Source organism: Embiotoca jacksoni, unplaced genomic scaffold, assembly GCF_022577435.1.
Source record: "Embiotoca jacksoni isolate LCO1_2020_lvr unplaced genomic scaffold, fEmbJac1.0.p SCAF_16, whole genome shotgun sequence".
Classification (NCBI taxonomy): Eukaryota; Metazoa; Chordata; class Actinopteri; family Embiotocidae; genus Embiotoca; species Embiotoca jacksoni.
The window spans coordinates 11,069,973-11,096,606 of NW_027185296.1; the positions used below are offsets into that span (position 1 = coordinate 11,069,973).

The 26,634-nt window shown below is 39.9% G+C and overlaps 1 protein-coding gene across 1 annotated transcript in view; it reads right to left on the reverse strand.

Moving 5' to 3' along the window:
- Window positions 1-1,064: 1,064 nt before the first annotated feature.
- Window positions 1,065-26,634, reverse strand: part of LOC138198527 (uncharacterized) — an 85,377-nt gene continuing 59,807 nt past the window's right edge. The window contains exons 4-5 of the mRNA XM_069149969.1: window positions 11,945-12,150; window positions 1,065-2,133 (exon numbers count right to left, since the gene is read on the reverse strand). Of these exons, the coding sequence (XP_069006070.1) occupies window positions 1,908-2,133; window positions 11,945-12,150 (432 nt within the window). The 3' untranslated portion in view covers window positions 1,065-1,907. The remainder of the gene's footprint in view (window positions 2,134-11,944; window positions 12,151-26,634) is intronic.

Sequence of the window (26,634 nt, forward strand, 5' to 3'; positions counted from 1 at the left end):
TTTTGAAACTTTCTTTTTTTCATGGCGTGGTGTAGATAAATAGAGATGAGACACCTCTGCTGTTCAGGGTCATATTGACCCGCTCACTCAAAATCAAGCCAAATGAGTCATAAGGATTGCGTTTCATCCAGCTCCTTCCACTTCTCCCCCAAAACACGTCTCCCTTCTAGATTAGTCATTTCTACAATGACTTTCTGTATTGAGTTTGGAATGACCAGCTCAAAAGCTGACTTGATGTCTGTGACACGAGTCACTGCCATCCTGGTTGGGCCTGCCACTGTCTTTACAATATGTTCGGCAGACGGTGATGTGTATCGGGTGAGGATGACCGCTGTATTTCATGATATTTTGACACGAATGTCTCGCTTGGATGAACTGGTGTATCACTTTCCTCATCTGATGGTTCATAATCAGTACCGTTATAATCTGAATTGACCTCAAGATGGTCTTCATCTTCAGACACATCCTCCTCTATTTCACTGTCGTGATCAAGGATGTGCTCCAGAGCCTCCAGGGCGGTCATCCTTTTGTTTCTGTTGCTCATGTTGTCCTACAGTTAGGTGCTGAGTTGTATGTATCTGCAGAGTGTATAGTTGGTGGGACTCCTAAGCAACCATTTTGTATGTTTCGGCCCTCCCCTGCTAAGTGTGGGCGCAGTTTTCCTGCGGGAAAAAGAAACGTTCCTGTCAAAATAGTATCTGTATTTCTCGCACAAGTGGGGTAGCTAGAAAGAGATTGTGCATGTGTGTGAGATTGGGATGAAATAGGGTGTGTGTGTGTGTGTGTGTGTGTGTGTGTGTGTGTGTGTGTGTGTGTGTGTGTGTGAGAGAGAGAAATGGGGTGAAACATGGTGGGAGGGAGTAAGAAAGACTGTCTCACATTTTCAAAGAAAGAAATGGTCTAAACCTGACACTTTTGACCCCTTATAGCCTCCACTTTCCACTGCCTGGTCAAATTGACCCGAACATCATCTCTGCAATATAAACCTGCAGGGAGGGGTTGCAAATTCATTATCTTTTTTTATTAGTATTATTTTTACGTTGATTACACTAATTAAGGCAAGCAGAAGAAGTTTGATACAGAAAAAGTACTTTAAAATATTTTTTCTAGATTTTCAAACTGTCCACAGTCCTTGAGCTAAGCTTAGCTGACCAGCAGCTGGCTGTAGCTTTAAATTTAACAGACAGATATTCAAATGAATGTGCTTTCTTGGCAAGAAAGCATCTGATATGTTGAAGAAATGCGGCATCGCCCCAAAAATGCTCTATTCGGTAGATACTAATTCAAAGCTGTTACGCATGAAAATTATCTGCAGTCAATGTGATGGTAATATAACATGAGGGCTACTTGTTAGCACCTTTTCTGTCTGTATGATAATGGTTTATGTTTTAAGTACAAGTGTCTCTCTGGGAAGCTTTACTCTCATTTCTGAGGCAGCAGCGGGACAGACGTTGCTCTCGCCCCCGTCCTCGTCACCACTTCACGGGCTATTCAATTAGCAGAAGAAGCATGGGAGATGGAGCCATAATGGAGCTGATGAGATGCACAAGGACAGGTGACACTAATCAGAGCGGCTCCCCATTGTCTCTGTGTGGGCATCATTAAGGAAAGAGAGTGATTTCGGGCGGGTTTTTTTTCTCTCTGAGCCCGAACACACTCATGCAAGCTGCGTGCATTCTCTTCCTTATCATCAATTTGCAACATGTGTGAATATATCAGCTGAATGAAGTGAGAGTGAAATGATTGACATAAAGGAAAACAAGAATATTTGGCACCTCGAAAATAGGTTTTAAAGCGTAAGATCTCCTGATACTGATATACCATGTTACTTTCAATGGCTGTTAGACACATCTTAATACCCAACGGATTTACTCTCAGCCTGTATTCTGTAAACTCCTGTTAGTGGTTCAGAAAAAGCTGAGACATCCACTCGTCAACAAATCCACTTTCCTCTCCTCCTCTTGACTGGGTGAAGCCCCTGACGAAGCGTGATCTGGTGGTGCTGCTGAAGCGGCCTCAGACAGATCCCAGCAGCCCTGGTGGTTTCCGTCCTCCTTAAAGTCTCTGGGCCGGACTGTGAAGGATCTCTGCTCAGCCTGCCGGTACCGACCGCTGAGGTAGCTCGACAGACACCTGAGAAAACACCGCCCAAGTACAAACATTAGCAACTGCTTCATCCCACATATTTCTGACACCAAAGTCCAATTAGCTACATTCACACTTTGGCTAATCCCAAATAACTTTGTTAGTATAATAACATAATCCTAATCTTATTATTAAGTCCCTCTCCTCCCATTAACTGTGTCTTTAGAGTGTGTGGGAGACTCGTGCTGAATCCAGAGTGCTTCTTATCCTCCTGACATAATGTGGTATGTTCACATTATGTCAGGAGGATAAGAAGCACTCTGGACTCAGCAGGGGTTCTGTTCAGTACCAAAACATTCAAGAGCTGATGCCGTCTCATATTGACTTTAAATTTCTTTGAGTCCATCTGTGTACACTGATGAGGCGATACATTATGACCGCTTCTACCTAATATTCTCTACATCCTTTGCGTGCCGCCAAAACAGCTCTGATCCGCCAAACCCTGGACTATACAAGACCCCTGAAGGTGGCCTGTGGTATCGAGGTATACAAGACCCCTGAATCAGACACGTTCTAGCACATCCCCAAAGGTGATTGAGTCGTCACTGTTACCTAACTGGATCAACATCAACACCTGTGTTACACATGTTTTTGTGACCACTAGTACATGCGCATATTCGCGATTTCACCATGGACTTGAAGTAGCGCACATCAAAGTTCACGTGAAACTTAGCAAATTGGGAAAGGAAACCTTTGAAATGCTTCAGGAAGCCTACGACTATGAAGCAATGGCCCAAGCAAGAGTGGCATTAGTATTTCAAGAGGGGGCAGAACGTCACAGTTCAAAACTAAAGACGGTGCGTCAGGTAAGCAGTGCAACCAATGTTAGTGGGTTTTTTTCTGACATTCGCAAGGCTGTGTATCATGAATTCACCCCCCAGGGTCAGACAGTCAACACCAAGTCCTACTGTGATGCTCTGAGGCCCTCTCCAACATGACAAAAAGCCTGCTCACAGTATATTTAAAAACATGTGAGTTTCTTGCTCCCCACTACTTTGATTTGGCTCTCTGCGACTTCACTGTTGATTCATTTACGTTCTGTAAGCGGTGCGTGGCCGCAGTGCTTGGCAGTCTATCGCTGCACAAGGGGACTACTTTGAGGGGATGGCCGCAATATTTCAATACGGTAGTGCTTTTGGTGGTTATAGGTACTGTTAAATTGATTGATGAAGCGCCACACAGAACTTTTGTTGGATTTAGTAATCGTTGCATGTTTCTCCTGTTTGTTTTGTGGCATTTAACATCACATGTTTTCCCAACACCTGCTACTAATATGTTCTTCCCCTTCTGATGCTTGATGTCAGTCAAAAAACAGCCTTTAGGTTCATTACTGACACCTTCTGGTGGTAGTAAAATGGCACTACCAGGTGCCGGTAAAAACAAGGGAAAGTTTTTTTATTTTATAAAACAAGACGATAGTCGCATAAACTATTGATTTTATTAATTATTTTATCTGCAACATTGGGGGGAAATTATAAGTTTTTTACATTTACCAAAGTCTCTTACCAAAACATTTATATAAAACTGATTTGCTTGGCTCAAATACATGTTGGAGGATCTTCTAAACCAGGAAGCATAGGATTCCTGTACTGGAGAGAAGTCATAGGAAGTAGGTCAACGTGGCTGGTTGAGTGTCCACCGGATTGGACTCTACGGATGGGGCAGCATCACCGCGAGGGTGTGAATGATCAATCAATCAATCGAAATGTATTTGTACATCACATTTTAAAACACAACAAAGGTTGCCCAAAGAGCTGCACATAGACAAACAGTCATACATTGGAAAAGACTGGAAAGCCGACAGGGATTGAGCAGCAAGATCTCTGTTTTACCTTCGTTGAGGCATAGAACATTTTGCGAGAGCCAGGTTTTGACATCAGCCAGGCAGCTCTTTAATGAATTTATAGAGGCCGTTCCAGATTTGAGGGGAAGGTATATTTGAATATCCTCGGCATAGAGGTGATAAGAAATGTTATGTTTTTGGAAAATGGATCCAAGAGGAAGCATGTAGAGTGAGAACAGAAGTCGACCCAAAATGGACCCCTGCGGTACCCCGACAGGTCAGGGGAGGCCTGTTGAGAGGAGCAGTTGCCCATGTTGACAGAGAATGATCTGTCATTCAGGTAGGACTTAAAACATTGTAGGGCAGTACCTCTGATGCCGATGGAGGAGGGCCAAATGATATCAATTTTGTCTACTGTTCATGTCCATGAGGGATGTCTGGGTGAAGCCCGGTGTTTATGGCTGTGGGCATCTTGTGAACACGCCTGCATACGAAGACTGAATGTAGTATGAAGAGAACCAGATGTTTGTCTGCTGTCTTTGTCTGTTTTAGAGTGTATTGGGGCTATTAACTGCTCAACATTCACCCCCTTTTTTTTTTTTTTTTTTTTTTTTTTTTTAACTAAAACAGGACTAAGAGCTTGGAAACACTTTGTCAATTGGACTCCTACTGTGAAAATAGTGTCCAGCACATAGTGATTTAACAATTATGTGCCCCTATAGATGATGGAAAATGTCAGAATATAATTTTGCTGTGTAAAGAGCTGTTGCTATGCCATTGGTATCTTAAAATGGTCTCTGCTGTTTGAATTGTTACGTCTTGTGATTTTAAACAATGTTCCTGTTTCTGTACAAATGCTGAAATCGTGCCTAAAAAAGATCCCACCGCAGCAGTTACTTAAAATACCGTGTGCTCACAGCAATGTGACGATCTTGCCTTTTTTTTTGCTATGTACAAATTAAACAATCAAGATATATGAAATTGTAATTTGTGAACTTTAGAGTTGCTGGTAGGTGGAGCAAGGCTCGCTCTTATCCTGTTTCCACTTTATGCTAAGCTACTCAACTCCTAGCTTCTTATTTAGCCTACAGACATAAGAGTGGAATTATCTCTCTCAGCTAACACTTGTCAAGTAAGCAAATCTATGTTATTTGCCAAAAGAAGTACATTATTCCTTTAAAATATAGAAAAATCAGCTTGTCCCATTTCTTGCTTGGAACGGGTATCGCAGGACAAAAAAGGGAAGATAGTGATACAGAACAGTGGCACCAGCAGGATTGTATTTTATAGAACCGACCATTAATTGACTACATTTACCATCAAGGTTCCCACGCATACAGCGAGCGCGCAACAGAAGGACAGACTGAGTCATGTTTTTTACAATAAGTGTCTAAACGATGTTGATATGTATCTAAATGGATGCAGCCGAAAAATCTGACAGGATCTGCTGTAGTTGCAATTTTATTTTCAAGATACGAATTTTCAGCGAATGGACAAAACTTTTAAAATATGTGCATACATTCTGTACAGAAAGTCAAACAGCAAAGAAAATCCAAAATAATAAAATAAAAAAGTACATCGTATCTCATTCTATCACAGTACTCAGCTTCTGAAACACAGGAAAAAGCATTGTTTAGTTTTTAGGAGTGGACTCTACATTTATGGGATTCTTCGTGTTAATGCATTCTAACTATCCCAGAAATAAGGTAGTTATTATTAGGTTCATGTGACTGATGTCTGAGCTAATCATGATAGCTTGACTTTGTGGTGGTCGAACAGGTGCACACTATCATTTCCTGCAATCAGCAGCCATTTAATATCAAGACGTACACCTTTCAGCGCTGCCTGGCAACCAGATGGAGAACCCAAGAAATCAAGACTCATTATTTTCCACCTTTCCACTTTTTCACCAGTACATTTTAATTCAACATTTCTAGAATCAAAATAATACACTGGACAGGAAAGGAAATCCTTCTCCCAGTAGACTGACTGAAATAACCTCCATCCACACAGTAACTGGCTGCAAAGGCAAATCAATGCCTCAGATCAGAATTGAGGTATTCTGCTTGTTTACAACATCTATCATTTGTTGTTATCAAGTGTGATCAGAGCAATTTTCTCTCCCTTAATATAGGTTTGATGGGACAAAGAAAAGCTCAATTCTCAGAGAATTGGAAAACACATTTCTTGTGCTTTGTGGTAACTAAACTGTCAACAGATAAGAGAGTCCATAGTATCAACTTGTGGGTAATTCATCTTACAATTGCGCTGTTGTGTTTTCCTCTGGAAACGCTTGGAAATATGGTTTGAGGCCTTTACTCTAATGTTACTGCAAATGCTTCATCCTAATGTTCTCACAAAGGAGAATGTAAAGCAGAATGCAAAAAGTGTAAACTCAGAGCGCAGTGCTCTCCTTCCCAAAATCCTCTCAACTTATGTGTAGTTGCCACTTAAAAAAAACAACACACATTTTTAGCCTTGTGTGCACTTATATATCTTCAAAAGGGCGATGAGCTACTCGTCCTCAGGCAGCTCTACAAACTGCTGTAGACAGTAGCGTGAGGTGAGAGAGCAGTGTAGGCCACTTTGTATCATGTCAGCGCTAGCGGTTGGACGCCATCTCCACAGTGTCCCTTGTCACCAATCACATCCTTTTAAACCACCCAGGGAGCTCGACACCCCCCCTCATACACACACATACACATACACACTCCCTTATCTGTCAATGCTGCTTAAATAATGTAATTAATGACTTAATTAACATTTCCATAATCTATTTTAATAAATCTAACACGGCATAATGAGAGTTTCTAACCTCCAGGCAATGGCATATAAAAATTCACAGCGCAGAGCTGCATGGTCAGGGCAATGTCTGAGTGCCGCAAACTCTCGCCGTGACAGTAAAGGAAGGAGAGGACGCATGTTGTGTGACAGCCTTCCGAAAGGCAGTTCAAGCCTGACAAATGTCATGTGACTTTGTGAATGTGTCCAATAACAGACCTGCAGCAGGAGGAGGAGGGCAAATAAAAGATTATTTTGGGGGTCAAAATGTTGAAAGGAGGCCAGAGAGCCACAGAGAGAAGGTTCTTTGAGCGGGGGTCAAATGTGAGCCAGAACAAGTCATACATTCTAGAAAACTAAACTAAAAGAAGTCAGATATATGGCTCCTGTTTAGCACTTGAACATGGAGCTGCAATGCTGTCTTTTATTTTCCTTCTTCCACAATCAAAATATTTACCAATTACCATTAAAAAAAAAAAAAACAGTGTCGGAAGAAGTATTTTAAAAGAGCATCCTAACAATGCAGCAACAATGTAAAAATACTCTTTTATGACTACAATTATCAAATAAATCTATTATCTGCCTTTCACATTCATAATGAATTCATTAAGCTGCTGTTCAGTAACCCTCACAACAGTCAGAAAGGCCACACAGCATCCTGGAATCCAAGTGATTTCCCAAAGTCCAAGCCCTGAGAGCTCAACGCACTGCAACTTTTTATAGTTTGTGAAGTTTGAAGTTACCGAAGTTGACTGTCTGTCAGTGAAGTGGGAAAATAAGCAATTATGTTTTCTGCTTGTTTGTTTATTTTAACATTCACTTCATGAGACACGTCAACCGCATCCCATCCCTGTCGATAACGTTTTAGTGCTCCCTGGAAATATTTGCTACCTGCATCTTATTTCTGTATCTGCAACTTTTTTCTGTATTTGCAGCATTTTTTTTCTAAATGTCCTGTCTGTGTTGTCAAATTGATGAAGATGTTTTCTTAATTTTTTTGTTTGTTTTTGTATTCAGTATTCAAAATTCAACAGCAAAATGCATATAAAGGAGCAGTGTGTAGGATTTAGTGGCATCTATTGCTGATGTTGCAGATTGCAACCAATTAAACAACCCTCACCTTACCCTCCCCTTCCAAGAAAGTAACAGAACCTACGGTGCCTGCAAAACTCACGAGAAACATTAGAGACCTTCTCCAGGGCCAATGTATGGTTTGTCCCTTCTGGGCTACTGTAGAAACGTGGCAGTACAACATCGCGCTCCGTGGAATGGGAACAGCTACACTACCATTCTAGCACATTATGGAATTTGATGTCTTCCTGAAATCTGAGCACAAACTTAAAAAAGATCTAAATTTACAGACATTGTGCAAAATTTCGCATTGTTTTACATTGATTATTATTTTTTTTCTAAAACAGTGCAGAATTTACATTCAGTGAAAAAAACCTAAATTTACATGTAAGGATTTCTACAATAAGGCGTTGGTAATAAATATACAGACAATTTGATTTTACTGTTACACAATGTACTTACAAGTCTGTTTTTTTAAAAATGATGTCAAAGGACGGAGATAATATTGAACACGTATGTTTACAAATGTTTTGATAAAAAAAATACTCTGGCAGTCAAATTTTACAGCTAGATACCATAATGAAAATTGTATTTTATTGAGAGGTGACAATGATAGTAAGTTAACAAAAGAATAAATAATATGTAATAATGAAAGAGACATCAGAGTCTGTAATTAGTATTAAAACACTGTAGGCTATTGTATAAAAGTTATCGTCATATGTTTTCTCTGTAAATACTAAAGTAAAGTAGAGTACTTGAGTAAATGAACTCATTTGTTTTCTCCCACTGAAACAGAGGACCTCCTGTCACTCCAAGTACTCCACTAATGACAAATATTCATTAAAATATGGTGGTTATTCAAGTGCTTTATGGCAAGCTAATCTGTCATCTGAAGTGCTGTAGCTATGGCAACAGACAACAGGTATGAGCGACACAGACACTCAGTCACAGGGACGGTAGCAGCAGGCTTTAACCCCCTCCCCTGCTAATAGACTGAGATGACTGCATGTTACCATTTCATCCAGAGTCAGTGTAAATGATCACGAGTGCACAACATGGATCCAACACGGTGCAAACAATAAAAGGTCATTCGGAGCTCTTTGCTTGTTTATCTTTGTCTTGTCCCTCTTTGGAAGACTAACAGGCAGTGTGGAGGGTGAGAGATGGGGGTGGGGGTCGCTCCTCACAAGGGCCTCCACCCCCAGGGCTGAAGTGTGACTGAGATGCACACTGACAGGGGGCAGCAGGAGGCTGGCACATCCCAGGCAGCACAAGCACCATGGGGCACGGGCCTGTGAAGACCACCCATCCTAATAAGGGCACCCACCAACCTTCCTGTTGCACCAGTAATAATGTAAGCAGTGGTCAACAGAGAACCTGTTTAGTTCTCTGTATGTAGACGTGAGGATGCAGACAACAACAATCTGTATTGAAGCTTCAAAACAACATAAGTATGTAGTAATGGGTTATTGTGAATGATTCATACAGAAGTGTGAGAATGTTAACTAAAACATAACTCAACCCCTTCCAACTCAAACATTGAGCTAATACCTGCAGCGCACATCTGCCAAGAACGCGTCCGTCTGAAGCTGCTGTAAACAAACCAATTTCCTGTCATAAAATTACAGCTCATTACTAGCGTGGATACAGGCTTCAACAGCATAATGATGCAGAAGCACATTACCACTGCCACCATATTTATTAATTAGGAGTTGACTAGCTACATTCCTTGCAAAGGCGGTTAATGGGGAAAAAAAAGTTATTGGCTTTGTTGAGTTAATTACAAACAGCCTGTCTTATTTTAGTTAAGACAAATACTGAAGCAAGGACTTGTGTAGAACACAACATTTTAATATGGGCACAAAAAGCAGTTGAGGGTGATTTAAAAGGTCACTTCTGCTACTATTATAATTTTTTGTAATTAATTTTAATAAGCAGAGGGGTTTGCCTGAATCCCAGCATTCAGTTGATGAAGCAAAATCATTTAAGTTATATTAAAACTGTGATTTGATTTTCAAAAGTACAACCAGGAAGCAGTATTCTAAGAAACCTTTGTATTTACAGGTTCCAATGTAAAAAAAGTTCCCACTGGCACACTTAGCCAGGTCAGGGTTTTACTGGCCCCTTGTATATTTTCACTGGCACCGCAATCACAAGATGAAAACAACTCTTTTCCATAATTTTTGGTGAATTATTACACACAAGTATAACGATGAAGTTCTTTGTGGTTTTGGTCATTTACGATATGAGAATAGAATTTGTGATAATAACATTTCAGTATGGATGACCTTGATAATAAACTCTTGTGTCAGGACCAAAGACAAGATAAATAAATCTCAGTGTTTCTCGAAGGATAATAATTTACTTGTGGTTGGTGCAACATGTGACCGACGTGCATGCAGAGACTCATAGAGTTTCGAGAAGGAGAGTGAAACACAGGTTACTTCCTCAAGCTACAATTTACAGATACCCCCTAAATGCCTCACATGCGGACTATTGGTAGACCCAAGCGGCCAACCTAACGTGGCGTCACCTTTTGGTTTGTGAACTGTTGTTTTGAAGATTAAAGTCTGGCATTCGGTCTTCATTTTTTTTTATTTTTTATTTTTTATTTATTTTTTTTTTTTTTAGAGCCAGATGTGACCGTATTTGGACGAGCTAGGGAGGAGCGAGGGATGAATCTGATGGAGATCAGAGAGAAGCCAGACTGAACCGCAGGCATGTCAGTGAAATCAGGCCTGCCCCCAAACAATACCTCTCTTTGAGGCCTAATATGTAATTAATTATGGAATTATTTCCACATGGACCACCAGAACTCTGATCAGAATGAGGCCATTTAGTTAATGAAAGCATAAAAAAATGCATTGACTTTGTATGTGATGAGAGAAGTTGATGCTTTTTGAATGGGAATCTGCTGGAGCCAGAGGTTTTTGGAGCCGACCCCGAGCAGCCCTCAGTGGTATTACACTTCAAGGCACTTCCACATTGGAATCACTCTTCAGACTTGCAGGTTACAGTCTAAGACAGGCCCATTCAACTTGCGTCCCTGAGGTCGGATACGACCCGTTAGATTTTTTTTCTTTGGCCCTGGCATGTGAGTAAATAAAACAAAGTTATAAATCTCTGATCTTCTTCACCATGAACCGTAGATAGAATGTCAGCAAGTAGAGTGCATCTTAATGGCAGTACCTTGCCACAAACACCTGAAGACCTCATTTGCTCAACCTCCAGTCAACAACATTGCCTTTTCTGCCTGCTGCTTGCTGACACATCTGCAGGCCACACTGACTTACACGTCCTTTATTGGGAAACTCAACAAAACATACCAAAGTTCCTTCCATGAATGTAAAAAAACCCTCTTTCTTTCTCGTATGTTGCTTTAGCAAACATAGTTTTTGAGTAGCAGTAAGAGCCTGAGAGCACATCTCGTAATGCATTTGACCTTTCCCACATGTATTTCAGCGAACCATGATGCATTTCGTCAGTCACATATCTTGAAAACGATGACATCATCTAAACCATGCTCACATCACAGCCTCTGATTGGTCACAGACTCATAAACTGCATAAACTTCTACCTGTCGGCCCAGCAGTTTGTGGGAGCCTGATTTATCAGAAACGTGCAGCCTGTCAGAGGATCTACTTTCTGCAATTACGGATTACAATACCTGTATTTGTAATCTGATTACATTATCTGCCAAATGTTGCTTTGTAATCAGAGAGTAGATATTGTTTATGCCAGGAAACTAATGTATTATTTACAAGTTAGATGTTAATAAAAACAGACTGTTCATTTACTAATGGTTTACAGTACCGCAGGCATCGTTCCAATTAGCAATATCAAAATGGGAAAGAAGACTAAGTGAAAACAAGAGAGGTGGGGGTGCTGGGGGGTCAGACAACAACATGTTTTCAGAGATGATTATTTGGATGACACACACAGTCACCGCTTCTTGTTTTGAAACTCACATAAAAATGAAATGCTACTTGAAAATATTGTTTTATATATTTGGCAGACCTGAATACAACCAGTGTGGAAAGACTGTTATCACCATTTTAATCATTAATCGATCTGTGTTCTGCATACGAAGTTCAGCCCAAAGGCACTTCAAGTAAAAAAAAAAAACCATACAGATGTGAGGGTTAATGAATACAAAGTACTCACTTGATGAGCAGGATCTCTGTCAGTACTCCAAAAGATGCTGCTGCCACTTTAAAAGTTGTGGGAGGAGGAGGGTCGGTGAAAGCGGTCATCATGCAGTAAACAAGATAAGGCACCAGTCCCAGCAAAACAAACGCCGTGATCAGCACCAGCCACGTCTGCCACTGGAAGCTCATCCACCGCCATGGACAACTCTTCTGCAGCTGGTACTGGAGGAGAGACAGAAGGAAATGTCATGACATCACCACATAGTCACACCGTTCATCTAATTACTCGGTATTCAGACAAATGATTCAAGTAACCTGAAGCCAGAAATAGAAAGGAAGGTTTTAGTGCTGCGGGTTCTGTGGCTTTAGGGGATGACATGATGGGTGTCCAGTCAGTTTAGCCCTTCAGCTGGAACAGCTGGCTGGACTGTCATTAAATATTCCTCTCAGGATTAACTGAGAACGCAGGTGGTCCCGTAACTTTTCAATCAGTTCAAACTTTCTTTGTCCAAAAACTGCAAACCAAAGACTTTCACATCAGCCTCAGATTGTACTTTGTGAATGCTAACAGGCTAAATTAAGATGGTAAACTATGGTAGTCACTACAAATGATAAACTTCAACACATATTGTCAATGTGATCATGTTAACACACTAACGTTAGTGTTTAGCTTGAAGCACCGCTGAGCCGAATGCTGCTTTTGATTCAGCTCGGTGTGGGTCTCTAAACTGAAGTACTGACAAGGGACACTTTTTCATTCACTACAAATTTCACCAAGAGACAGAGGCTCTAATTTCACTCAATTTAACAGCGTCCACAAACAGTGAACAATAGTATATCAATAAGTGTAATTATTGCAAAGTTAATGGTGTACTTTTGTGAGGAATATTCTGACTAAATTGCTGTAAAATATAACAAGTGACAACCGCTTCTATTTGTCATTTATCCTCCTCTGTTTCATTGATGTATCGAGTTACGCTGACAATTATATGCTGCCTGCAATAAGAAGACGAGTTTGCAGTCAGCCAAGTTGATTGCTCACATTTGGTTTCAGGAATTGTGGAAAACGTAGAGCATGACTGAATTAAAACAACAACCACTGACACAATGAACTGAGCTTATTGAGAAGCTGCACAGCAATACAGCCGGGTTCTACAACTCTATGACCCGAACAAATAGTGCACCTTTTTCATCTTTTGTCACGATGGGAGTGAGTTAAACAGTAGAAATATGACAGTCATGTACAATGTTATCGAGCAGGAATGTGCCATTTACCAACACAAAGCTCTGCTGGATGATGCCGTGTTACAGCAAAAGTTGAGCCAGCTTCAACCTTTTAACTGGTTCATCCAGTATATTTTGCCAGAGCACCAACAGACAGGCTTCATTCAAATTAATAACAACACCAAAGTAACTTGTGGAGATATTTGATTGACTGAGAATTTTATGGCACTATTTGAATGGGAGTCTATGGAACCAGAGACTTTTTGGAGTCAACCTCTTGTGGCACTTGGTGTTATCGCAGCTTAAGGCAGTTCCACATCGACCTCATTTTTCAGACCCCGATTGCTACGTCCACTTTTATACGCAGTATAGTATAGAGTGGTTTGGAACCAGGCTAGAAAGATTCTTAGTCTTGTCAAAATATTAGCCACATGTGAAAAGATCTGACCGAATTAATGTCTGACTTTGGCAAATTAAAGATTTGTGATTTCAGCCATCAAGACCTCACAAACTAGTATCCTGGCCAAACAGTGGCTGTAATAGCCAACGTACACTGAGCTACAGAGCCTTAAAGTAAAACCTGACAAGTTTCCACATGTAGAAATCCTGGTGATTGTGACCCCATAAAAGAGAGTTTACAAAATCCTATTATTCGAATAAACTCATAAACCTACACCGTTTTTACTTCAGGCTTCGGCACTAGTTTATATAAAAGTTAAACATCTAAACAGGGATAAAAAAAAAAAAAAAACCCAAAACAACACATATACACAGGCACATACATAAAACACAAAAAAATGCATGCAGTCATTAAGCCAGCATGCAAACACGGCCTTAAGTCCTCGCCAAACATCGCCTCGCTCTGGAGACAAACCAAACCACTTAAACAGCGTTTGATTAGTGTCTGGAATTCATCTGCAAATGCACACTTGCCTTGTCCTCTTTCATGGCTGCTATTCATTAATTAGATTCGTTGTGCAACTGAGCTATCCTCAATGTTTAAGGTTACATCAGGCCCCAGTAAGTGGCTGCCTGATAACAGAATGCATCCATCTTCATTACTCAGCCCTTTCTGTCGAGGCTTGCTCCTCCACAAGTGAGCTATGTCAGGAGGTTCTAAGGAACTGAAACATTTCTTTGCATTCAGATCCTGAACTTTTGCCTCCTTTGATTTTGGTCACTCTGATTGAATTACTGGGTTGCGGTTTCTATTCATATCGGGTTCTTGTCTGGAGATTTTTCCTTCTCAAGGTGGAACGATGTTGCAGCCAAATGAAAACTAAACACTCTTTTCATGGTTTTTGAATTACAAATTCTCTTCATGAATACAAAGCAAGGATTGTTAGATAACTATTACATCCAAGTAATTTGTAAATCCTGCGGTAATGTCACATTCCATCTGTCCTGTGTGTACTGGATCACTCTGAAATGACTCATTATTGTTGTCAGCAGTTGCACGAGTCAGAAGATTAGCTCTTTTTAAAATTAATCCAGTCAATTACACAGAAAACATTTAAACTATTTTTACTCTCGATCAGAGTCACAGTCAGGTCATAACTGGGAAATTCAATTCATTTAGAACGAGGCTACTAATAACTCAGGAATAGTTATTTGTGAAATTAGATTTCTATCAAATAAATTATTAAATTAATCAAATTAAACTCCAAGCTAATGTTAAATTGGTCTGCATTAAGTTCAATAATGTAAACCAGCTCCCTGTATGTCTCTGCTGATGGAAGTGTATGGCAAGAAAAAAAAAGAATCTGTAAGCTCACTATACTTTTTGCCAAAGAAAGAGCAGACATTCAGATAAATGTCTACACAAACCAAAACACGTGTTTTCAATCTTGGAGGAAACATGAATAGACTCAACTCCCAAGGTAACAACAGAACAAAGTGTTGCCACATAGTGAGGGCTTTCTTTTGTTATTTCGGGAACGGAGCCTGATAACGCAAGCTATTAAAAATGGAAGAAATGTGGTGGTCAGTCCTGAAGGTCTGGGCATCTCAAAGCAATTGAACACATTTTGGTGACAATCCTGAAAAGTCAGATTTAAATGAAGCTGTTAGCATTGCATCCATGAGCAGGACCTCAGCTTTTAGTCATCAAGGCCAAGCCAGTCTGAATAAGGTTAAAAGCAGCTCTGTATGGTTATTGTATTCCCTCAGCCGAATTAATTATCTGTGCGGAAGCTGAGTGAGGCAACAATAAGGAGACAGGCCATCACATCTGTCTTGTCTCCATGTGACTCCACGTGGAATGAAAGCAGGTTTTGAGTATTTTGGAGAGCAGTGTTTCAAAGGAAAAGGAAACGCAACAGTCCATTTATTTAGGGAAACGATGATTAAAGAAACACTATACGAGGATATGTATCACAGGTTTGGCAGTCTTTCGGAGAAAAACGCCATCTTTCTGAAATTACATTTACTCTGCCCCTAACTTTAAAATTCAAATAAAACTTGGCAATCCAAACACGAGTCTGAGAAGCGAGTCACGGACTTAAAAAGCAACAAGCAATACATTAACCACTGCTTAAAAAATCTCAGTCTGTTATTTACATCCAGATGTTTTATGACTTTGACCTTTAAACAGTATACCAATCAATCAATGCAGGAGGGAGGCAGCCTATTGGGAATATTTAGATCCACACATTCTGAAAGTAGGGCACTATTTATCCAAACACAATCATTATTAATACCTGGACAGTCAACCCAAATACATTTTCTGCATATTTTCTACATTAGCCTCTCTCCTCCAGAAGTACACACACACATTGTCCAGCATAGAGGGAATTAATGAACCACAGCTATCGCATTGTTACACCAAAGGAGACAATCAGACAAGTACAATATCATCCTCATCAACTCATGGTCAGAATCTTTGACCCATCATTTAAATGACTCTTATTGTGATATAATATCTGATATAATAAAAACAAAAATTATATGAAAGTTTTAGTATACTATAGGGAGGAACAAACTGCTACAGAAGCAGGTAATTATATGATAGATGAATGAAAGAATCAATATTTGAAATTCAAATAATGAATAGTATACAAATAACAAATTATTTCAGACAGAAGCAGAAAGAAGCGGTCAAGCTGCTGCAGGGAGAGTCTATCAGCTGCCGCAAACTAGGGAATGAATTTTTTTGTTCTGAATTGAGTGAATGTTTCCCATGTTTTCCACATGGGAAACATCACATGTATGACACATGTTAACCATGTTGCAACATATGAAAACATAGGGAAAATATGTGAAAAAGTTGTCACATGGGAATTTAAATGGGCTTCACACATTACACCATGAAAATCTTCTAAAACCACGTTTCACGTGCAAAATCCCATGTGTATGTGGTCACATTTAATCACATGAGTTTTTGCATATGTGAATGTGTATTTATGTGGCTTTTCTGAAAGGTAAATTTAATTTGTGGTTGACTTTTTTTATGTTTTCAGCTAAGGCCCCTGAAAAAAGTGTAAAATATGGTTTTGGTTCATACATACAGCACATTATGTTATGCTAAATAATATTTACACAAACAAGACTGCAAGATAAATGCTAACAGGTCCCAGGAAAAAAAATAAGTCAACATGCTCAGCTTTATGCTTTGACTTTTGTATGTCCAAACAACAACTTTTACTTTTAAATGAGAAAAAAAACCTCCAAATATTTCCCCAAAACTTTGCTATAGTACCAATGTCCTTGGAAACATGATGTCCATACTTTACTGTGGGTAGTAAGCTACCAAAGTATGCGGACATTAGCGTTAACCTTAACTTCTTTACAATTTTGCTCCAATAATTTCAGTTTTAGAACGATGAAAAACTGCCTCTATCCACTTTAAAGCTTGACAGACTTGCCATGTCTAGATAACTCCTTACAGACTTTCATAGTTCTGAGAAGTTCGTGGCACTGAGCTGTAGTGCAGCAAGTTTGACAAATTACCAAACTGTTTTACGACAAGTTCTACAAACATTACATAATGCTAATTGTCACAAAGAGCATTTTTTTTTCCCATACACATTAGACCAAGCAGCTGTAAAACGATAAATACATTTTTCTGTGCGTCAGAAACTCTGAGAAATGGTTTAATAACTTTTGGAGGAATATTAAGTGCTTTATGTGATTATTTTATTGTTTTCATATAGGCATCAACAGGAAGTCAACTGGCTCAACCGGCAGAAGTCTCGCAGGCAGCGGGGTGAAGACGCCTGCCAAGACATGGTGAATGTCTTGTGCACATATTTCATGGGGATATCTAGTACTTCTTACTACAGCCACGCCTCAACACATGCTTTATGCTTGTTTTTAGTTCGTTATGAATTGCAGTGTGTTGTCCCTTCTTGTTCTGGATATCATACAGTATATGCCTGCATGTAATTGAGGAATCATACAGATTTGCTGCTGTAATATACATTACCACATATTAAGATCCAAGTACTTGCTGCTGTAGAGGTTCAGATTGATTTTCCTCTGCTGGCTCAGTACTTAGTAACCTTTAACTGGCCGTTCTGGGTCTATCGACACACTTTGGTCAGATCTTCTAATTTAAGGTGCAACACAAATTAACTGTGTAATGTGGAAATGTCAACCAGCTCCTGAGCCAGTCTGCTTGTTTGCTAACAACAGGAATGAAGTTCTACTTAGTGGGACCAAACTCAAAAGTCTATTAACTTATTGAGATTAAAAGTCTGATGCCCGTCCGCCCTCCCCCCTCGCCCGCCCTCCTCGCCTGCCCCCTCCGTGGCCCCTTCCCCCCAGGCCGGCAGCACACCTCCAAAGGAGAAAGGTGATTGATGAGAGCTATCAGGCTGTTTGGAATCTCTTCTCACATTAGACTCCTTATGCATCTACGCTGTTTGAACGCACACTGGGAGGGAGGGGGGAGGGAGCAACGGGGGCTGTTCATCCTCTGACTTTTTAGAAGATAAGTACTCATACTAAAATATTTACCTTGTACATTAATCTCTGGGAAATTAATTTGCCATTATACTTTCTCCCTGGGAAAAAAAAAGAGACATTTTAATAGAGAAGTGAGATTCCCACTCCCTAATCTTCATGCTTACTGAGCTTTCTCTCTTTTGACTCACTTGTGGGACTGCTCGGAAATTAATGTCCCTGAGCAAGCGATGTATGGACAGTCAGGGTGGATCCTATCATCGACCACTGAGGCTCTCCTGAGAAGGGTTAGCTGGAGAGGTGAACAGGAAAGGAGAGGAAATAATGTTTTCTATGCGTATCCCTAACAGATGTGCTCAATCACATTAATGCAAGCGCGGCACATTATTATGTACTAATTGCCAATGGATAGTACCATTACTATAATGTGCTGGTGATTGCGTAGCAGCAAACCAAGTGGGGTTCATTCTGTTCCGACAACTAACCTCATTGTACCAAAAGACAAGAACCAAGATGAATAGTGAGAACCAGAGCCCTCCATGAAAAGTAGTTTGTGCTGCAGTTGACTCTAAAAGTGTCATATTTTGCCTTTAAGGGGTCACTCCATTCAAATTGATATACTCAATATACTTGAGTCATTGGATTTGTCCATAAACTGAAGCTTTGTGGATTGGGCTGTAGGAAGGAAAAACTTAACTGACTAAAGAATTCACCTGCGTCGGCATGTCCAAGTAACCCAGGATTACTTCCAAAGCCAAGAGTTCGCATATCATTAGTTATTATTTTATGAGTTCACAGGGGACGTTGTTCATGACTACGTTCACTGTACGGGAGCCAGTCCTGTTGGCAAACAGAAGGGCATCTGTGTCCTTCTGTTTGTTGGATTTGGTAAATTTAACACTCAATCTGTGCTTGTTACCTCACCTTTATTAATTTGTGTGCCCATATAGTGTTACAACTGGCACATCCAGACTGAAACTGTGAGCAACAATGCATGAGTCTCACCTTGTGGCTTGTTAAGGTATGTTTGCAGATCAGCCAAAGATCTTAAATTTTTCCGTATCATAATAGCTGGGCTTGTTAGCCCGAGCTTGCAACACATGAACAATGTTGCTGCTTTATTTCCATGTCTTATATTCAGTTTTATAGTTTGGTTTAATGTATGCAACCATCAAATGCACATCTAATACCTTTTCACAGGTTTCTTGTGTTAAAGAGTGGTGTCTCTTTAACACAAGAGACCTGTAAAAACCTGTTGTTTGGAAATGGTGTTTCCCAAACAATTCATGGAGCTAACATTAATCAGATAGTTGACTGGAGTTGATAAAACTTGACTACAATTGTTGTCTTGTCAGTCGGCAAAACTGCTGGTTACCAAGTAGAAATGACAAAGCTGCTTTTTTTCTACTTCTGTTTGTATTATGAATTTCAGCTGCCCCTGATATCCTTATAAACTACATATGTGCCCTGTGAGAATGGAAAGCTTGACAGGCGCACCAACAGTAACTTGGCAAATGGTGGGTTGTGGCTGCATGTGTCCTTGCGGGGAAGTGTAAGACAGTGCATGTGAGTAGGAAAACAGAGGTTGCATTGTGTGGACCAGTTTGTGTGTCAGAGAGACAGAAAGAGGGAGAGTTTGTCTGTGAAGGGTAGGGTTTTGGTCATCTGCCATCGGATAAGATATCCTGACAAGGCAATCAGAGAGAAACAAATTCTGCAGCCACACGGGTTCAACTCTCTCGTTCTTCACCCTGATTAGCTTTTGAAAAATGGAGCACAGTTGAAATTGGTTTTGTATGAGAGGCTTCAGATCTGTCTCTTGTCAGGATTATTGCCACCTGTCTTCATTGGCTGCAAAGGTCTGTTAATTAATCTGCCTCTCCTCCTTAGTGGCCATAGAGGACGGGGGGGAACAATGTTCTGCCTCACCTCCTCGGCACCGCTGTGTCAGACGTACTATCGCAAACATGTACGTGTTTGATTTAGGATAAGAGTTCTGTGACGTTAAACAACACTCCTACTCAGAATCATTAATTCACTTTCTAGTTTTATGATTGAAACTCTTTAATTGCATATTTTCGTTAATTCTGGGGATGGAAATCGGGAAATTTTGTTTGATGGACAGTAATATCTGTTGTGGTCAATCAAGCTGCAAATAGAGCTCTTCATAACTTCTCTCCACAATACAGCTGCAAAAACAACTATTTACTATCAAAGATATATATATATAAATATATACACACACACACACACACACACACACACACACAGTGTTCTCAGTTCTATTGGAAAGTAAGCCTGATATCAGCAAATGTAGGTGGAAGCCTCCAGCGAAGGGCACCAACATGTAATCCAGCATTGATTAATTGGACATGGATAGATTAATATGGCGCTGGATATCCATGCCAAGCTTATCAGAGTAAAAGTGTTATTACACAACCATCAGCTGTGTTGCTGTAAATGAGCAGGACAGTGGAGATGGATTTACTCGACCAGGATACTGCAGGGCCGGAGGGGGGGGGGGGGGCTCAGTGGACTTATTTCTTTTGTTGCATGGGGCCCAAATTCACTCCCCCAGGAACTTGCCATTGGCCCCAGCCCTGCAAAGTGTCAAATTGATCAAGTGTTTGCTGGGATTGTCTGCTCCTGAGTGTCTGCACCTGTGCATTCCTCCAAGTGTTCAGAGCCCAGCGATTTGAAGGGAAGTTTGAACTTGGCCTGCTGTTTGCGGCCCAGGCGTACCCAGACTTGCCCGGCTGAGAGCAGTTTGTATTGTACACACACTCCTGTCACTCTCCGCTGTTCCTTTGGAATGTAAACCACCAGTGTCACACCAGTGCGGTACACAGGGGTTGCATGTTTTTGTTGCTGTGCAGGTGCAGGTGCAGTTTGGGATGCAGGACTGGAGCACTTTGCCAAGTAACCAAGTGCAAACAATTCTAAAGAACAATAACTGGGACTTAAGTGCAGACTTTTCTTATCCGTTACAAGTCTGAACAAAGAAAATCATGAGATAATGTTCATTTCTGTATATTTCTCTTCTAAACGCACGCCATTGTAGCCTTAATCAACAGCACCTTTACATATGCTTGATGAAAGTAAAAATGAGCTGTTGTTTCTCCAAGGACATCTTTTCATAAGAAGAATACTTTTTCATTTAGCAGATGCTGAAATGCAGAACAGTGTTGTTGCCGCCCACAGGTATAATCAACCAGAAAATTAATAATCCTTCTGCAGGTCTACAATAAATCATTACGCTTTGGACAATTAATAATGGAGGCGAAGCTTGGGATGTCTGATTACAATAGTTACGATGCATATCATCAAGATTTAAATTTAACATTTCACAATGGAATTTCAGACACCAGTGCACATTACTGATGTTTAAATTTAGCATTAGGGCGGGTCATAGGGGTTGAGGGATGGTGTGCATCTCCATCCATAACTTGCTATTGCAAAATTATGGTACAGTACTTTTTGTAGCTATGAACTTAATTTTGATGCACAGTAAGAACAAATGTGACTCGTGATTAAAGGAAAAACAACGTAGGAAAAAAGTGCTTCATTGAGCCTCACGTCGGACACTTTGTAGAAGTACTTCATGTTAAGGATTAAACGAGTTGAATTTAACATCCCTGCACAGCACAGCTTTATAAGTATCATCAAAGAGTGAATCACACCGCTATGACATTTTATTCGACCTCTCTTTTTTAAGTCAAGGATGAGAATCAACTTATCTGGTTGAATAGAAGTTGAAATGTAATTTTTGACTTACTTGGTATGGTACATTGCTGTAGCTTGGCTCTGCCTGACAGCTTCAGTTTTTTTTGCTGTGATTACAGTCTGGATACGCTGCTTGTATTAGTGTTTGCTGAGCCACTCTGAAAGGCGGACCAATCAGCGACCAGTGTTGGTGGTTAATAAGTGTGTTTGTCCCGCACCTCTCTCACTGTGATTGGACATCTAGGTAAATAGTGACAGTGACGAGTGCAGCATTCAACTTTCGGTGTGCAGACCGGTTCAAAATAAATGCTCTGCGTCGCATCACGCTGCTGATGTTTAAAAAAAACAACCAAAAAAACACCCGTTACGAACCATTTTAATTTTTTTTACTATGCTCAGGGAAAAACACTTTGGTGGACACAGGCCCTAGGTATTAGCAGTGGTGGCAGGATGTCAGACGGCTTCAGTGCATGCTGATTGGTTGAAATTAACCCGATGTCACACCCAGTAGGATGGAACGACTGTGAACGATTCCCTATGGAGGGTACGAGACCCATAAAGTGATGCAGTGAATTTGGCTCTGGGTACAGCAGCATACCATTGAAGTGTTCCACAGGAAAGTTGTCTGGGACCACTGCTTTTCCCTATTCTTATCAATGATAAAGCCAATTTTCTGTATTATTTCTGAGGACACCACCTTTACAAATGAACTAATGAAAGGCTATGAAAACAAATGACAAATGACTTCAAGTGGATGTCTAAGTAATCAAACACTATTCTGTTTTAAGTATTTCCAAGACCAAATGGATAATTTTGACTCTAGCCATGCACTGAAGAGAGACAATCAGTTATGTCTTTCAGAAGAACAAGTAAGTAAGGCTCATTATCTATCATAATGACCAAATGTCCTGATGTCTTGGCTAAATTAGAACTTAGTAAACTGTTCAAGTTAAAAAAAAAAAAAAAAGGAGCGAGGGTAAGCTCAGAATAAAGCAGTATGGCAAGTACTTATATTGTGGAATACACTTTCCACTTCAGGGTTCCACTTCAAGATCAGGGTTTCAGTTATAATAGGGGACCTTTGTCATCATGGTTACAATAAATAAAAAAAAAAAACGACTTCAGGTTTAAAATAGGAAACAAACAGCTGTGATCACCTTACTTCCACTTTTGTTGCTGTCATAATCACTACAGCCATTACAGGGTGCTACTGCAATAAAACACAACTAAGGGTCATAATAAACTGCTTGCCCATGCAACCTATGGGTTTGTGGTTTATGAGAGTTATTCTCCCTTCTTTCTAACAATGCTGAGTCTTCGGTATCAGCTCCATCACACAGGGTTTTGGGTTCGTCCAGCATTATGCTAAGGAGATTTGAAGAGATATAACATTTTTTTAGTGCTCCCCAAAAACAGATATTGTACCAATTAAATTACAGTCCTGACATTGTCAAAATGTATTTTCTTCTTTTTGATAATAAACAAACACAGGATAAACAGATTTCCTTGTAAAAATCAATTAAAAACTTTAGTTTAAGCTCAAGAAGGACCTCAGTAATAAATAAACAAAAAACAACACCCGTTTAAAACGTATTTAGTAAAAATTATTCATGTCCAAAGAAAAGTTCCAAATTTTGAGCGTCTGGTTTCTGTTCTTCTCTGACAAAATAATAAATGATAAAGACGGTGAGTTTCTTTCTTTTTAACTGCATAGCTGACACCTGTACATAAACCTTCCATGCACCAAAACCTGACATCTAACAATAATTTTAGATTATTATTTTTACTGCGCCCTCAGAAGCCAGGTGTGCAGAAATCTGACTCACCGTGAGGCACTGGTAACACCGGCACCACTCAGTTTTGACATCCAGCTTTCAAGAGTCACAGAAGAAATGGTGAAAAAAACACGGGGGTCCAATACCTGAGCGGGGTAGTCAGCGCATTGAGCGGACATAAACTTCCTCCACCTGACATGTGGTGGGAAGAGGATTAGTTACACACACTCAGCCTTGGCTGACTCACAGTTTGTAGAATCACAAAGTAATCTCCAGGCACATTCACTTAGGAGGCAGCTTGATGATCCCAGGTCAGTGATTTATTCATTTTAGACACGTTGCGAGGCTGTAAGAATTTGTCAAGTTAGAATCCTAATTAAAACTGTTAATCACAGATTCCTGTTTGTTCAGCACTCGAGTGAGATGAAAAATGTGATCAAATTATTCATTGCTCCTTTCAGACAGGTAAGGCAGCATAGCTCCGAGAATCAATGTGCTGCAAAAGATTTTTATTTTGGCTTACGAAGAGTTGTCCTGACTTTTTTAATTAATTTGATATACACAAAATTATAGGTTGACATTAACAATTTAACCACCTGGTCAAATCAGATTTATTTGTTCATGTAGATTAGTATAAATTGAGACATTGAAAAATTGAGCTCAGGGCAATGAAACGTATGCAATGGACTGGATTAAAGTGCACACTCAGAACCAAAAGCAGTAAGCTGCTCCTATTCAAAGTGAAGACTGCAGCTATGTTACATTCCACTAAAGCAATGTGACTAATGAGAGACCACTTCTTTATCTTAGCCCTAATATGTCATACTCCTCACTATGAGTTTTGACTCTGTTGTTGTGATTAAATCACAGGGTTTTTAGGTGCATGTTGTAGTAAGAAAAACAATTATGATGGCAGACCACTATTATACAGTTTGCTTAGCTTAGACATGTACAGTCCTTCTGATCCAACCAACACAAAACCCCAGAGGGTGGAGGGAAAATCCCGGTATTATCTTAGTTTCAGTTCTAGAAATGGAACCTGGGAAACATCAGGGAGTCTAGCAGTAGGGCCGGACAACACAAATGGTGGTATGGCTGCCTGCTGTGAGGACCCTACTAAAAACAATGTGGAACGCAGGCAGGCGGTCAATCTAAAGACCAGTAGTGGGCCCCTTTGATGTACAGTAGCTGCCTGATAACTTCAAGAATGTATGAAATATTGCATCCCACAGTTTGACCAAGAGACCCTTCTGAATGTATATGGGCACTATATGGATAAAGAAAAGCCTTAATCAACATCAAAATGAAGGTTCATGTTATTCTAATCTTAAATAAAGATATGAATTACAGCTCAAAAACATATTGAATGCTTATGTGTGGCTGTCAAAGGTTATACCAAGCTGTCAGTCATGATTTACTGCTCTGTAAACTCCACTAAGAGACACTACCATGACAATGACGGCTCCGCAGGGGGAGCTCTGCTTTGACTCATCCCTGGGCCTCACAGAATAGGGTGTGGAAAGATAATTAATCTGCTGCTTGATATGATCGCAGGTGTACGGCCAAGTAAACCTGTTAGGGCAGTTTGTAGCAAAAGTAAACTGCTCACCCCTCAAAACTACACCTTTCTTCATAGTCATATTATCAGACTCACATTTTTGAAGTGATAAGTTAATGAAACACAGGCACGTAACTGAAATAATATTTGCCTTAAAACTTGATTTAAACTCAGGGCCTCTCATCAAAACAGGACCTTAAGGTCAGATACTAAAGCTGGACCCACCTATTGGACCATATTCTGTCAGCTGATGTCATGTTTTAATAGCTGCTTTTAGGCTCTAGTCTTGGAGACCTGGGTTTCAGTTTTATTTTGCAAATGTATTGATTTCTGCAAAACATAAATGTGAAATACATGTATTTGTATATATTTGTGGTCATTTAGAAAGTGCTCAGTTCATGTCATGATCAATATTCATTAGTAACCTAATCATTAAAAGTTTATATCATGTTTTAAAAAACAATTACTGGATGACATATCTTTATCTTTTTTCTAAACTTTTAAAAGCTGTCATTGGCCTCAGAATTTCAAGCAGAAATCTTCTTTTTTTTTTAATGATTTTCGGTGGCTAGCCCAGTTTTACCAGACCTAAATTCACAGAATGACTATACGGGTCTGGTACGCTCCATAGGGAATAATTTCCAGTTGTTGCATCCAACTGGACTCGTGTTAAATAAAAAAAACTATTGGAGAAGCCTTTAACCAATCGGTATGCGCCAAAACTGTCTGAATGTTGACCATTGCTGCAACTACATTTAGAAAAAAGAACTCACACTTTCATCAATTCATTCAGTTGGTGTATCGGTTAATAACTTCAATAGTCATTTGAACATTTTGACTGTTTATCAGCACAGTGAAATGTTCTGTTTTTGCAGGATGGACAAACTGAAGCCTCTCATGACACCAAGTACATCCAACAGAAAAGTGAAGGTGATCAAACTAGGAGTGTTTCCTATATTTACTGTGTTGTACTACACAGCAAAATACCTTGCTTAAGTGATGTTAACACATACGTGTTGCCAAAGTGGTGCTGTCAAAAATACATTCCAAATGACACAATAACTGTGGATGTTGCAAACACCTTTTTTCCCTAATGTTTTGTTAAGTTTGAGCTTGTCTAATATATAGCACATACGTAAAATTAATCTCAACTACATACCCAAGAGATGTCTAATAAGATGTTTGGTTTGGATTAGGAGGTACTACATCTCTGAAACATATCAGTTGTGTAATTTTTTTTTTACACAACAGTACACCACCTCAGGTTTTAAGCAAGCAGCAACCAACAGTGATGTCAACCATCGGTTTGTGAAAGGCCGTTTTAAATCAGCGAGGTATGTCAATCACTTTTGCAGCTTATTTTCTATTAATGACAGGATTATTTTCAGATGGACCCCCAGAACACTATAAGAAGGAGCAACTTCAGCTAGAAAAATTGAAATAACCCTTGGAAAAAATGTAATGAGATTTGTATGAGACTGGTTGAAGTCTATGGAGCCGGAGGCTTTTTGGAGCCAACCTCTA